Source organism: Rhincodon typus, chromosome 6, assembly GCF_021869965.1.
Source record: "Rhincodon typus isolate 14 chromosome 6, sRhiTyp1.1, whole genome shotgun sequence".
Lineage (NCBI taxonomy): Eukaryota > Metazoa > Chordata > Chondrichthyes > Orectolobiformes > Rhincodontidae > Rhincodon > Rhincodon typus.
The window spans coordinates 12,264,049-12,279,218 of NC_063337.1; the positions used below are offsets into that span (position 1 = coordinate 12,264,049).

The 15,170-nt window shown below is 38.2% G+C and overlaps 1 protein-coding gene across 1 annotated transcript in view; it reads left to right on the forward strand.

The window, feature by feature from the left end:
* asmtl (acetylserotonin O-methyltransferase-like) overlaps window positions 1–15,170 on the forward strand; it is a 57,963-nt gene that overhangs the window by 18,492 nt on the left and 24,301 nt on the right. The window contains exons 2-6 of the mRNA XM_048597879.1: window positions 2,444–2,575; window positions 3,576–3,623; window positions 7,606–7,670; window positions 11,384–11,448; window positions 14,791–14,899. Coding sequence (XP_048453836.1) covers window positions 2,444–2,575; window positions 3,576–3,623; window positions 7,606–7,670; window positions 11,384–11,448; window positions 14,791–14,899 — 419 coding nt within the window. The remainder of the gene's footprint in view (window positions 1–2,443; window positions 2,576–3,575; window positions 3,624–7,605; window positions 7,671–11,383; window positions 11,449–14,790; window positions 14,900–15,170) is intronic.

A 15,170-nucleotide genomic window follows, 5' to 3' on the forward strand; every position in this document is an offset into this window, starting at 1 on the left:
AAGGGTCCAGACCCGAAACGTCAGCTTTCCTGCTCCTCTGATGCTGCCTGGCCTGCTGTGCTCCTCCAGCTCCACACCTAGTTATCAAGGTAGAAATTGGTAGGTTTCTCAAGACTCATTAAGGGATATGGGAATAGCACACATCAGCCACGATCCTATTCATGGTGGAGCAGGCTTGACAGGCCGAATGGACCACTTCTGATTCATATATTTATACATATGTTTGTAAGGGCATTGAGCTAGCATTGTAGTATTAGTGCATCAGTAGTCCAGGCCTCTAGACTAATGCTCCAGAGACATGAGTTCAAACCCAATCGTGGCAGCTGGAGAAGATTAAATTACTTAGTAATTGAAATAAAAGCTCATCTCATTGATAATGATAATGAAATTGCCAGATTGTTGTAAAAACCTATCTGGGTAAAAATTCTGGAATTCCCTCCCTAAGGGCATGTGGCAAACTTTAACAAATGGACTGCAGCATTTCAGGAAGGCAGCTCACCACCACCTTCTCGTGCAACTAAGCACAGGCAATAAAAATGCTGACCGGCCAGCAATGCCCACATAAACAAGTGAATAAAAACCAAAATCTGGTTCAACAATGTAAGTTAGAGAAGGAGCCTACATGTGATTCTAACTGCTTCCTTAAGCGTTTTAGAAAGCACTTCATTCTGACTACATTTAGGGATAGTCAATAAATGCTGACCTTGCCATCACACTCACATTCTAAGAATAAATTTATAAAAATTTACCGCTGGTGCTCCTGGATGTGGTCCTGCCAGGGTTGTACAGACATTGAGAACAAAGAATGTATAGGAACAGTCACTTAGTCATTTGCAGACGTTGAACATTGCTGTGCAGAGAGACATTTGCTGAAGCTTTTCAGTTTTCTCCTCCGCAAACAAAAGGAATACGTTCAGGTCTCATGCTGCTTAGGCTTGGGGAGTCTTTGGTTTCAGTTGCTTTCTTCATGGAAATACCTTGGCCAATACTTCTGCTGAAGTATAAATTGTAATGCTTGTCTTGATGTGTGCAAGACAAAAGCTTCGACAACGTTTTTCCAGGCAAAATTTAAAGGTAGATAAATGCGGTATGTTAAACGTTAATGGAATTGCACTATTAAACTTATATTTAGCATAAAAATAAAACAGATTTCATTAAGGAGTATTTTTCCCACCTTACCTACCTTGTTTTAATACTTTAACTTCAATTTAACTCTCTTCCAATGTAGTCTGTTCCTTTTGGTCCAACCTAATTCTCTGCTACGTTTCTGAATTCAAATCTCCCTTTTCCTCACCACTGTTTTAGAATTGGCAACAACCTTACTTGCAGTTGCTTCAAAGGATAGTTCTTCAGTCTATCAAGTGGACACAGCCTGGAGATTGAATAGGACACAACACTGATTTTTAGATAGCATTAAAATCAAATAGTCCTCAAAAGAATGTCTGCAGTAATTTGTTTGTAGTATTCAAAGGGTTAATAACAATTGGTAGCACTGCAACCAATTGGAAAAATTGCCTATCCATATCTTAACTTCACTTAGCTATCTTGGCTCTGTAACCATTAATATTGCCTAACACAATGTCATCTTCGGTCATTTTTATAGAATCCCTACAGTGTGGAAACCGTCATTCGGCCCATCAAGTTCACACTAACCCACCAAACAGCGACCCCCCCCCCCCCCTCCTCCTATCCTATCACCCTGCATTTCCCATGGCTAACCCACCTAGCTTGCATATCCCTGGACACTACAGGCAATTTAGCATGGCCAATCCACCTAATCTGCATGTCTTTGGACTGTGGGAGGAAATTGGAGCATCGAAGGAAACCCACGCAGACACTGGGGAGAATGTGCAAACTTCACACAGTCACCGAAGAACGGAATCAAGCCCGTGTCCCTGGTGCTGTGATGCTCAGTGGTTAGCACAGGCTGCATTGCTAACCACTGAGCCACCATGCTGCCTCTGGGTTTTAAACAGGCCAATATAGTTCTTTATCCCAGTATATTCTTTCCAATTAGGCACTGAAAGGAAATCTGTCTCATTTAGATACACATAATTTAGAATAACTGTGAGAATGGTTTACTGCTTATTTTGAGTGTATTTTATAATCTACCTCTAATTCTCCTTTAAAATTTAGTTTATCCTCAACAGCTTTTTGGGGACAGAATTCCAGATTTGTACCAGCAGTTGAGAAACAACATCACCCCTGAACTGCTTAGCTCTCATTTTAAGGTTATGGCCCGAGCAACTTGTTCTTTACTATTTATCTAATTGGATCCTGTAATCGCTCTGAACACGTCAATTAGATCACTCGTTAATACTTTGATAGAGGAAATGTTAGTCTATTCTTTATAACCGGTCTTTGTAGTTTAACCTGTTTGACTAGTTTTGTTTTATTCTTGTTTTCACCAGAATTTACTCATTTCTTCTTCCTCACCCTGCAGGGTCTTAGGTTTGAAGTGGTGCCTTCCTGGTTTAATGAGACACTTGACAAATCTTCTTTTGAAATGCCATACAATTACGCAATTGAGACCGCAAAAGAGAAAGCCCTGGAGGTGGCAAAGAGGATGCATTTGGTATGCAATAAAAACTTGATTAAAATTATGAACGAAAAGATCTCCAGTTGCTTGTTTCTACATGCTAACGTAATTGTTTTGATTTACCATGAGGCTCTAATATTATTCCTGTAGGAAATTAGCTTTTGAGTGCTTTAAAATATATTGTTTACCTGCGTCTGCTAAATAGGTGGAGGGATAAATTTAAAGCCAAAGTGTTATGGTGAGCATTCATAAAACACTGGTTTCAAACTCAACCTTTGTGTTGTGTGTTATGTAAATGTACATGTTGCTGTGCAATGAATTGAAAATTCTGGTTAGAAATCTAATTTTGAGCAGTAAGGAAGAGACAAAAGAGAGCTCATTACAACCAACTGTAATGGCTTTCTGACTAAGAAGTCGACAGTATAAATTCTTAGCTTTATTCAAGCCTTTTGTTACCATTAAGTAAAACAAACTGCAATGAAAATTTATATTATTTCTTTTTGTTAAAACATGTGTACAGCAAGCTTTGTTTCAATTGCCCATAAGTCTGCAGATATTACATTCTTCAAACACTGCATTTTACTGTATTATTCTGTCCAATTAATTTTGGAGTTTTTAAAATGTATTTATCTCAATGTAAATATACTTGTTCAATGAAATCGCTATACGAGATATCAACTGTTGAGTCAATTTCTCATCAAATACTGCAATTTACTGCAATGTCCAAGAGTCAGTTCAGGAAGCGAGTGAGAAGGCAAATTTCATTACTATTTAAGTGATTTAAGCTGTAAATAATGGCTAAAAGTGAAGTGTATATCCCCTGCATTACATTTCTGTTACTTAATGTGTGTTTTTACATTGATTATGTGGATCTCTTGATTATCCAAAATATTTGATCAACTGGCACACTGCTGGTCCCTGAGGTGTCCATTAATAAAAAGTTTCCTGTACTTACAAAATATAGTTTAATCTAGAGTCTGAATCGCCATATCGGAAAAATGACACTATGACAATTTGAGTTTTTCTTCTCTGACAGAAACACTTCAAGACTCCAGATATCGTCATTGGAGCAGACACTATTGTGGTAAGAAAAAAATAGAATATGGAACTTGGCGAAAAACTCTTGATTTTTCCATTTGATTTCACACATTCAATTTTAAAGTTATTACACATCTGCCTAAGAATTATGTATATATAAAAAAATTCACCATTCTCCTCTCTTGGCTTCAAGGAATTGTTACTTAAATGAGAAATGCTGCAGAAAATTAAAGTTAAAATATAATGATGTAAGAACTCACAAGATTCACATTCCTTCAGTGTTGCTTATGCCCTTTAGGAAATCAAATCCACTGCCCTGATCCTAGTCTGCACTGTGTGGGACTCCAGCTTCACAGCAGTCTGATTGACTGAACTGTCCCCTGACAAGCTGCACATTTCAAGGGTGGTTTGGGATGGGATTCACCTTCTGGCTCTGTCAGCCATGCCGACATCCCATGAAAGAATAAAGGAAAATAAAATTCAACCAGCTACTCTGTAAGGGGAGAAGTTAAAACTCTGAAACTTAAAACCTCTCATTGCTGCAAGTGCAGCAGTAAGCTGTCCTTAGAAGATACTCGCTTTCAGATTTTTTTTCTGATTAGTTGTATGTTCGTACAAAAAGAGCATTCATATAGTCAAAAATATTGTTCCCTTTTGCAAGGGTGTTCTTCATTGTCCTGATAAGTGTAAGATGAAAAGGTTTAACAAAAATGTCTTTTATCCAGCAGCATTTGTATTCTGTATTACCAAACAACTCTTAAAAGTACAAACTACTGGTCTTTTCGAAGTCTGTTTAAAAATGTGACAGTTTTAATGAAAATGAACCAGTTCAGAGGCAAAATACAAATGTGACAGCCAATTGCTATCACAACGAAAGGTTAATATTGTCAAGTGAGTATCAGCAAGCATAGCAAATTATAATCTTGTTATTGTTCATCTTAATAATTTTTGGCAAAGTGTTGTGTAAAGAATTAGCCAAAAATTCCCTAAGTTGGAAATTGGACATAAAAAGTAAAAGTGCTGAAAATATACAGCAGAATTTGTAAAGAGAAATGTATCCTGCTTTGACCTTTTAGAAATAAAGAAACATAGAACACAGGAGCAGGATTGACCATTTGGCCATTTGAGGCCACTGAACGTGATCATCTAACTCAGTACCATGTTCCTACTTTGTCCCCATACCTTCAGTTTTAGTTCTAAAAACTATATCTAACTCCTTCTTGAAAACATTGTGTTTTGGCCACAAATGCTTTCTGTGGAAGAGAATTCCACAGGCTCAACACACTCTGAGTGAAGAAATTTCTCCTTATCTCAGTCCGAAGTGGCCTCTCCTGTATCCTTAAACTGTGGCCCCTAATTCTAGATTGCCTGTTCACCGGAAAAACCCTTTTTTATTTCCCCTGTCTAGCTCTTTTAAAATGTTACAGGTTTCTGTGTGATTTCCCATCATTCTTCTACATTAAGTGATTTTAATCCTATCTGATCCTTTCTCTTCACGTGTCTGTCCTGCTAACCCTGGAATCAGTTTGGCATACCTTCTCACCTCAGATAAGAAGACCAAAGTTGCACACAGCACTCCAGATGTGGTTTTACCAAGGTCCTCTACAGCTGCAGGCAGACACTTCTGCTCCTGTATTCGACGCTTCTTTCTATGAAGGCAGTCATACTGTTTGCTTTCTTCACTGCCTGTTGCACCTGTATGCTTAGTTTCAACAACTGGTGCATGAGGATACCCAGCTCTTGAGTGCAACTCCCCCCACCTTCTCAATTCAGATAATAACCTGCCTTCCTGCTTTCGCTATGAAAGTATATAACCTCACATTTATCCGCATTATACTTCATCTGCCAATGCATTTGCCCACTCACTCAACTTGTCCAAATTACACTGAAGCACAGTTCACAGTCCCATCCAACTTTGTGTCATCTGCACATTTAGTTTCCTCATCTAAATCATTAATGTATATTGTGAATAGCTGGGGTTCAAGCATTGACCCCTGTGGTACCCCCTAGAAACTGCCCACTATTGGAAAGTGACCGGTTTATTCCTCCTCTTTGTTTCCTGTCTACCAACCAGTTCTCTATCCATGTCAGTGCAGCTACCCCTAATACCATGTGCTTTAATTTTACACGCCAGTCTTATTTGGGATCTTATCAAAAACTATCTGAAAGTCCACGTAAACTGCATCCACTGGCTCCCCCTTATCAACTTTACATGTTACATTCTCCAAATTCCAGTAGATTTGTTAAACATGATTTCCATTTCATAAACCCATGCTTACTCTAACCCTGTTATGATTTTTGAAGTGCTCTGCTCTGAAATCTTTTAAAATGGACTCTGGCATTTTCTCCACTATCAATATCAAGCTAACTGGTTTATAATTCCATTTTCAACCTACCTCCTTTTCAGATAGTGGGATTACATTAGCTGCTGTCTAAAACATAGGAATTATTCCAGACTTGACTGAATCTGGTAAAATGATCACGAATGCATTCAATATTTTTAGGGCCACTTTCGTTAATACTTTGAGATGTAGATTGTCAGGTTCTGAGGATTTCCCCAATACCATTTCCTGACTATTGTTGATTTATCTCAGTTCCACCCTCTTACTACACCCTGTCTTCCCCAACATTTTTGGAATGTTGTTTGTGTCCTTAATGAAGGCAGAACCAAAATATGTATTTATTTGGTTTGCCTTCTTTTTGTTCCCCAATATAACGTAACCTATTTCTGGCTGTAAGGGAACTACGTTTATGCTGATCTTTTTATAGAAATAAATGACAAGCAGAATGTTATTTTCAGGAAATAGACAAATATTGAAGAAGACGCAAATGTGAGGTTACTTGTGGAGTGCGGGCCAGAGCTGTTAATTTTGGATTATCCATTTATATTATAATTCTCTATTGCCCTGCGTGTTTTTGTTGGTGGTAGATGTACTTTCTAACTTGCGTGCTTTTGCCTCAGAAATAATTATCATTTTGACTTCAGATTTTGTCACAATTGTATACATGTAATTGTTATCTTTAAATTATTCAAGGGCTTTTAAATGTATCAGCGTCATTGAAATCCTTATTTTCTATCCTGAAAAAATATTTTCTCTTAAGTTTCTAAATCACGACTTTTGGTTTTGAATCATCATTTAGAAACTAGGAGCTTAATTGTTCAGAATGTGAATTATTTAATGTTAGAACCCTATAATGGCAAAATAGCAGGCAATTTTGCCATGTAAGGAGCTAGATTCAATTATGAAATTTTCCTATTTTAGCCCCTTCCAAGAGTAAGCTGTATTATAGACACATGTCATACAGATTAGGCTTGTGTTCCCTAGGCTGTAGAACTGTCCCATTGAGATGTTCTAGGATGATCAAAGGAGTTGTTAGGTATGATATAGAGAAACTGTTCCTTTTAGTGGGAGAGTCCAGAACAAGGGGACATTACCTTCAGAGCTGGGCTGTTCAAGGACATTACTATTTGCATAAAAGTTAATGACAATCTGACATTGTTTCTCACACATTACACCCCACCTCTCCGTAACCTCACCCAAGAAAATTTTTTGATGCTAGGACAGTGGAATATTTGAAAACTGAGATTGGGATATTTTTGATAGTCAAGTGTTTGAAGGACCATTGGGACCAAGGCGAAGAGAAGATTAACTTTTGGATCAGCCATGATGTAATTGGTGGTTTCATACTTAAGTGATTGAACAATCTTCTCTTCTTTCATTGTGCTTTAAGTTTTACATGTGATAACATGCCTAATGGAAATTCTTTTGAGTATCAGCAAGCTGCTTAATCCCACACCTCCACTAGTCCTTGACTACTGGAAACGTATGTAACCATATCAACAAACAGCATTTTGGCTGATTCCCCTCCTACCACATTGCCCCTGCCTCCCAAGCCACATTCTAAACTAAAATTTTACAGCATGTAGTTATGATATAAACAGTTCTTTTAAAGCTATGAAATATTGAGTGTTATTGAGATTACTTATCACTTTATCAGACATCTTATAATTGTTTTCCACTTTTCAGTCCATTGACGGTGACATTCTCGAGAAGCCTGTAGATAAACAAGCTGCTCACACAATGCTATTGAGGTTTGTTATTCCTCTTCATCCGTATCTGGCTGATTAACCCATTTATGTAACACTTGCACCAAAGGTGCTTCATGGATTCTGAGACAGGAATTGACAGAAACATAAAGCAGGTGAAAATTGGGGAAGGGTTTGCTGAAAGACATAGTGGTAAGGTGGAAGTGAGGATCAGAGGGACAGGAAGGGAAGAGGTGAGGTGCAGGGTATTGGGCAGAGGATGTCAGGCTTAAGGCTGGATACTGAAAAAGTCAGAACTACAGAGGAAGGAGGAAGGGGCAAGTCTATGAAAAGATTTAAATGGATGAGGATTCTAACATGGGAATAGGGAGCCAAAGTAGATCAACAAGGATAATAGGAACTTAATGCTGTATAGGATCCAGATAGCACAGTTTCAGATAAGCTGTCCTTTACAGAGATTGGAGCAGAGAATATTGGAATAATTGTGAAATGTGTTGACAAAATAAAATCTGAATGAAATTTTCAAGAGAGGATGGACTGAATTTGCATGGGGTATGCTAATTCACCTGGGAAGAGAATTAGGCTGGAGAGATATGTGATTCAGACCAGATTCAAATTGAACATGAGAAATAGGTGCTTTTTACCTGCTCCATGACTCAACAAGCTGTCGGATCTCCTGCCTAAAATCCCCCTTCCACAGTGTATCCCTCCATTGCCTCGATACACATAAATGTTGATTTTTGCCTTGAATAAACTCAACAACTAAATTCTGAAGATTTACAATTCGTTGGGTGACGTGATTTCTCCTCACCCGAGTCCTAAGCAGCTTTAGCACATAGGAGAATACAGCACACAGGAGCAAGCCCTTTGGCCCACCACGTCTGTGCCGACCATAATGCCATTCTAAACTAATCTGTCTGCACATAGTCCATGTCCCTCTGTTCCCTGTGTGTCTATGTCTGTCCAAATGCCTCTTACACTTTTCTAATGTATCTGCTTCTACCACTTCCTCTGGCAGTGCGTTCCAGCCATTCTCTGTGTAAAAAAACTTGCCTCGCACATCTCCTTTAAACTTTTCATTTTCTCACCTTAAACCTATGCCCCCGAGTCATTAACATTTCCACCATAGGAAAGAGACTCAGACTGTCCAATCTATCCATGCCTCTCATAATTTTATAAACTTTTCTCAGGTCAGCCTTCAGCCTGCACTGTATCTTTGATCATGTGTTCCTCATTCCCCAATCAGACAAAATGTTCTCTCAGTACCCTATCCTGTCGAACACCTGAAGAATTCTAAGTTTGAAATGGATAACATCTTATTTCTTTAAACTACAGAGAACGTAGGTTAAATCTACTCAATCTCTTCTCATCATAAAATACGTTCATTCCAAGAAATAATTTAGAGAACTTTTGTTGCAACCACTTTAGGATATGTATGGTTTTCCCTTAGCTACGGACACCAATGTGAAACATACCATGCCAGGAATGGCCTCACAAGGGTCTTCATAATTGTAGTAAGATTTCTTCCCTCTTCTACTCAGTCCCTTTCCAATAAAGTAATCGTTTACCTTTCTGCTTCCTAGCAGTTCCTACACATTGCTTTTAACATACGAGTTAACAGGTCCTTTTGAATTTAATTTTTTTCCTAGTCGCTTGTTATTCAAAATTTATTCTGTTTTTAAATTTTCTACCAAGATGGATTGTTCCAAGTATAAAACATTGTATTCCATTTGCCATGTTCTTGCCCGTTCTCCCAACTTGTGTTTACATCTCTGTGGCCTCTTTGTATCCACCTTACCCCTTGCTCTTCCAACAGGCTTATCATCAGCAAACTTGGATATGTTACACACAGACTGCTTAACTGCATTGGAGGCAGTTTAAAGAAGGTTCTCTGGATTAATTACAGAGATTATAGATTTGTCATAAGAGAAAGAATTGAGCAGTTTAGGTCTATGCTTGTTAGTTCAGGAGAATAAGGGGAGATCTAATTAAAGTATATAAGATGCTAAAGGGGACTGACAAAATAGATGTAGGGTAAATGTTTCTCCCTGAGGGGGCAATCTAGAATAAGAGGTCATAGTTTTAGGCTGAAAGGGTGCCAGATTTAAAGTAGATGAGGAGGCTTCTCTCAAAGGGTCTTGTATCCGTGGAATTCACTAACCCAGAGTGTACAGAGACACTGAATAAATGTAAGGAGGAGATATGCAGATTTTAATTTGTAATAATTTAAAGGGTTATGCGGAGCAAGCAAGAAAGTGGAGTTGAGACCGAGATGGGATCAGTCATGTTCGTAGTAAATGGCAGATCGGACTCGGTTGCTTACTCCGATTCTTCCTCGTTCTTATGTTCTTCTGTTAAGTCAATAATATTGATTATAAGTTGCTGAGGCTCAGGTATTGATATTTGCAGTACCCTACTAGTTATAACCGACCAATCTGAAAATTTATTTCTATCACCTTTACTACTCTATTACCCCAAACCCATCTCTCATATCTTGTGTACTAACCTCTTCTGTGGCACATTATCAAATATATTTTGCAAATCTAAATGAACTACTTTCACTGGTTTCGCTTTGTACATTATACCAAATAATCCTCAAAAGAACTAAAAAAATTTGTGAAAAGCTGTTTCTAATTCATGAATCCACATTGCTCTGCTTAATCATGGAATGATAGCTCGGCTTCCTTCCGTGCCATAACCATTCAGCCTGCTGTATCTGTGTCATCCTTTGAAAGATTCGTCCTTTAGAAGTAAAACCAGTCTAACTCCAAACTAAAACACAAACAGATTTTAAACAAGGTCTCACACCTAACATGCATTGTCTGACCTAAAATATCACCCCTTCTTTACATTGATAAAAATTTTAGTTCTCTCAGGGCAGTGACTTGAAAGGGATTTGGAGATTTACATATACATATTAATCAGTTAAAGCCTTCTAACTGATTAAAGATTTAATAGCATCTTAGGTTTGTTTAGTATATCCTCATCAATGGTGTGACCCTTTGATCTTTTACTGATACATTCTGTGTCGGATACTACCTCCCTCACTAACACCTGAAGAAGGACTGAGGCTCCAAAAGCTTGTGCTTTCAAATAAACCTGTTGGACTATAACCTGGTATTGTGTGATTTCTGATCTTATCTTCTGAAGGAGCAAGTCACCAAGTGCCAGTCCTCTGCCTTTTCTCGGTAGACTGACCCCGGAATGCAGGTGAGGAATAGGTAGCGACCATATAATAGGACTGGGAGAGACTCAGATGACCATGATGCCAAAGTGGCAAGAAAAGGCAGTGTTAACTATGATGTGGTTACAAGTGGGAATGACAAGAGGAGCCAAGCCTGGGAAGTCCTCGTGAGCTGAACAATAGATAAGAAGCACTGGAGGATGATGGCATCATTGACTGTTGAAGACTGCAGAGGGGTTGAGGAGAGAAAAGAAAGCAAGGTAACTTTTAGGAAATATTCAGCAAGTCCAGCAGCATCCCTGATGAGGGAAACAAAGTTAAGTTGACTCTGTCACCTTTCATCAACAGTAATGAAAACATCAGTGACTTGAAATGTTTGTATTGTTTCTTTCCCTACAGATGTTCTCAGCTGCTGAGCATTTCCAGCATTTTCTGTTCTTGTTCAGATATCCAGCGTCTGAACCTTTTGTTTTTGTAATAACATGTAAACATTTTTTAATTTCTGGGATTTGCAAATTTATGTTTTTTATACGAGTTGTGGTAATTTTGTGTTTTTCCCTTTGCTGTTGTTTAGACTGAGCAATAAAGAACATAGTGTCTTCACTGGGGTTGCCATTGTCTTTTGCAGCTGCAAACTTGGTAATGTATTTGAATGTTCACATTTTCCCTGCTTATTTGGTTATTTTAAACTGACATGCATTTCCAAACAAAAAATACTATGAATTGAATTTTGATTTATATCTTTAATTACTACTTATTTAAATAATTTACTTTAAGAAATTACCATATACTTGAATAAAATGAAACTTAGTTCAATTCCTTGAGCCTGTCCCGCAATATAATTAGATGGCGGTTGGTCTGAAGCTCACTTCCTTTCACTTCTTTTTCATTCCATGATAGTGATATATGTGTCCAACAACCTGTTAGTACATACGAACATGTGAATTAGGAACAGCAATAATATTTTTCCTTGAGCCTGCTCTCTCATTCCGTAAGATAGTTGATGATTTGATTATTTGCATATCCACCTACCTTTAATAATCTTTTACCTCCTTGTTTATCAAGAATCTATCTATCTTGTCTTCAAAATATTCAAGAACTCTGCTTCCATTGCCTTTGGTGAAGGCATATAAACAGGTCATCTAGTGGGCAAAAACTTGCAAATGGAATATGATGTGGGAAAATGTGAGGTAATGCACTTTGGCAGGAAGAATCAAGGAGCTGAATATTATTTAAATGGAGAAAGATTACAGAAAGTTACACAACAGAAGAGTTTGGAAGTCCTCATCCTCTGATCACAAAAAGCTAGCATCCAAATTCAGCAGGTCTTAGAAAAAGCAAATTGAATGTTGGCCTTTATTTCAAAGGGGATGGTATATTGAAGTAAGGACATTTTGCCGAACCTTGGGCCTTACCTAAGGAAGGATATGCTGGTATTGGAGGCAGCCAGAGAAGGTTCATTAGGCTGGTACCAGGTATGGAGAGGCTATTATGAGGTGAGTTGGGTAGATTGGACATGCACTCCTCACAATATAGACGAATGAGAAACAACTTGATTGAAACATACAAGATTCTTTGGGGACGCAGCAGGTTGGATGCAGAAGGTTTTTCCCCCACGTGGGGACGTCTAGGACCAGAGGTATAATCTCAGATTAAGGGGTCATTCATTTGAGACAATACAGAGGAATTTCTTCTGAGGGTGGTGAATCTGTGGAATTCTTTACCAAAGAGAGCTTTTGAGACTGGTTTATTAACCAGATCCAAAGCTGAGATAGATTTGTAATTAGTAAGGAAATCAAGGGCTGTGGGGAAAAGACAGGAAAGTGGAGCTGGGGATTATCTCGTCAGTCAAGATCTCATTGAATGGTGGAGCAGTCTCGATGGACTGAATGGCCTACTTCTGCTCCTATGTCTCATGATCTGAGAGTTTCAAAGACAGCTGTCTGAGAAAAAAGATCCCTTAATCTATTTTAATGGCAGTCTCTTTTGAAACAGTGACCCCTAATTTTAGATTCTTCCAAAAGCAAGCGACCTTTCTAAATGCACCTGTCAGGACCCTTCTCGCTCTTGTATCTTTCATTCAAGTCACCTCTTACTCCTCAAAACTCCAGCAGAATCATTCCTGGCCAAGCTTTACAAATCTTAATTGACGCAATATTCATGGCTTTAGGAGGAGTAAAAATAGCCTCACTAATTTTACGAGCATGAGCCGTATTGTTTTAATGCCTAAAATCAACGAGTATTTTTAATTATTTTTGTCCAACTTGTTCTGGTTTCTTGATTAGATCACATCTTAACCTTTTAAACTCAAGGAAATGCAAGTCATTTAAACTTTACATGTTCGTAATTCAGCCCTGACACATTTCTGTGGCAACTGTGCATCACCCTTTCCAAGGTCGAAATGTTATGATTCCTAATGTTTCATGTTAAAAACTTGAATGCAAAGCTCGAAGCAGTTCAGAGCAAAGTGGTGTGAGTAAAGCATCATTGCCTCAGTTTCATGTTCCAGCCCTCTTGAACTGAAGGTGAAAATTTCATTACCCTTCCTCATTGTTTTGTACCTGTGTATATTAGTGTTTTAGTTACCAGTGTTATGTTTTAGTGCATTGTGCCCACAGGACCAGGATGGGAGGAATACACTGGTAATCAAACACCACTACCCAGTGAGTTGGATCATTAGTACAAATGTTTTGATTCAATCAGCAAAATAGCCAATCTTTCCCCCTTTACACTGCTATCCTAGTAAAACAAAATCTGGAATTAGAACAATACTCATGCAGTGCAAAAATCAGACTGGCCTAGGCACCTTTCTTGTATCCTGTTCCACCTGCAGGATTAAGTGCAAGGACTAATATAAATTATGAATAGGCTAGCCACCACAGTATGTAATACACATTGAAATAATTCACAAACTAAACAGGATATTTCATGTGCTAACTTGCTAACTCTCAAAAAAAAAGCAGAAGTTCCTGAACTACAATGGAGATTTTCATCTCAATACATTTTTATTGTCTTTATTGGAAATTTACTATGGGTAAAATTTTTATGCGTAACTAAAATAGAAAAGAGAGAAGCACATCAGCAGTACCGCAATTCCTGTCACTCAAGAACACTAGCCTTCACAACCAAATAGAATGGAGATCTTCATATTCGTTCTCCAGCACAGATGCTGCTAGAGGAAGTGTGGTGTGGCTATGCCCTCCAAAATTCTCCGGTATTGAAGAAGATAGAAATTAGGCAAAATATGGTATTTTGGGAGCTCTCTGATTCTAGGTAGATGCAAAAACAGAGGTTGCTGGAAAAGCTCAGCAGGTCTGGCAGCATCTGAAGAAAAAAATCAGAGTTAATGTTTTGGGTCCAGTGACCCTTCTTCAGAACAAGTTTTTTCCAGTTTTTTCGCAGTTCTTTCGGTTTTTGTCTAGATAGATGCAGTGCATTGCCAAAATTTGGCCATCATTGAAATGTTGCTGTTTCCTCTGTTCCAGAAGACTCCAAGCTCAACCTGCCCTCATGCGAAAGAATTCTAGTCCAAAGTCCCCTGCCAAATGACAGCAACTCCAACACAATGACTTTCGTAGGCCTCACAGTTGCAGGTTGAATGTTCATTCTTGAAACTTTAGACACCCTGAGGTCACAGTTCATAGAACCAAATTGACTGGCCTCCTCACGCACAGTCAGTCACTGTTGTAAAGGTTTCATCTCACTGTCCACACAGAACCCTCTTTTAAACTGCATCCATTGTAAAAACATCGGACAGAGAAAGTTTGTACTTAACATAGAGCAAAAATTATATGTGGTTTGAATATCTTCAGTGCTTCTTTTGAGAGAATGGACCCATTTTTTTTAACTGAAGACAGTCTTTAAGTTTTAATGTCAATCGATTATGCTATTGCTATACAGGGTATTAATGTAATGTTTAATCCCAAGTGCAAGAAGTAGAGAAATTGAAAATTGTAATGTCAACCAATGTTATTGTTCCAGATAACCAACTGGAGACCAAAATTACTGTTTTTCATGAAGAAACAAAAGTAAAGTTTTCTGAGCTATCTGAGGAACTTCTCTGGGAGTACATACACAGTGGTGAGCCAATGTATGTGCAGATACTTTACTACACCCACACATGAAATTCACTAAAGGTGCATGATATTGTAAAGAGTTCTCCATCTTAGAACATAGTTTATTTAATTAAAAAAAAAAAACTGCCTTATACTAATTAGAAATGTTGCAGAATCTATCCTGGCTGCTGCTTCTAAGAGATGAACAGTCATTGGTATAACTCCCTGTAAATGAGAGTGCTTACTTTTCACCAGTTCCTCAGGTAGGCCATATGAAATTAGGATATATTGTGAGATAACAAGGTG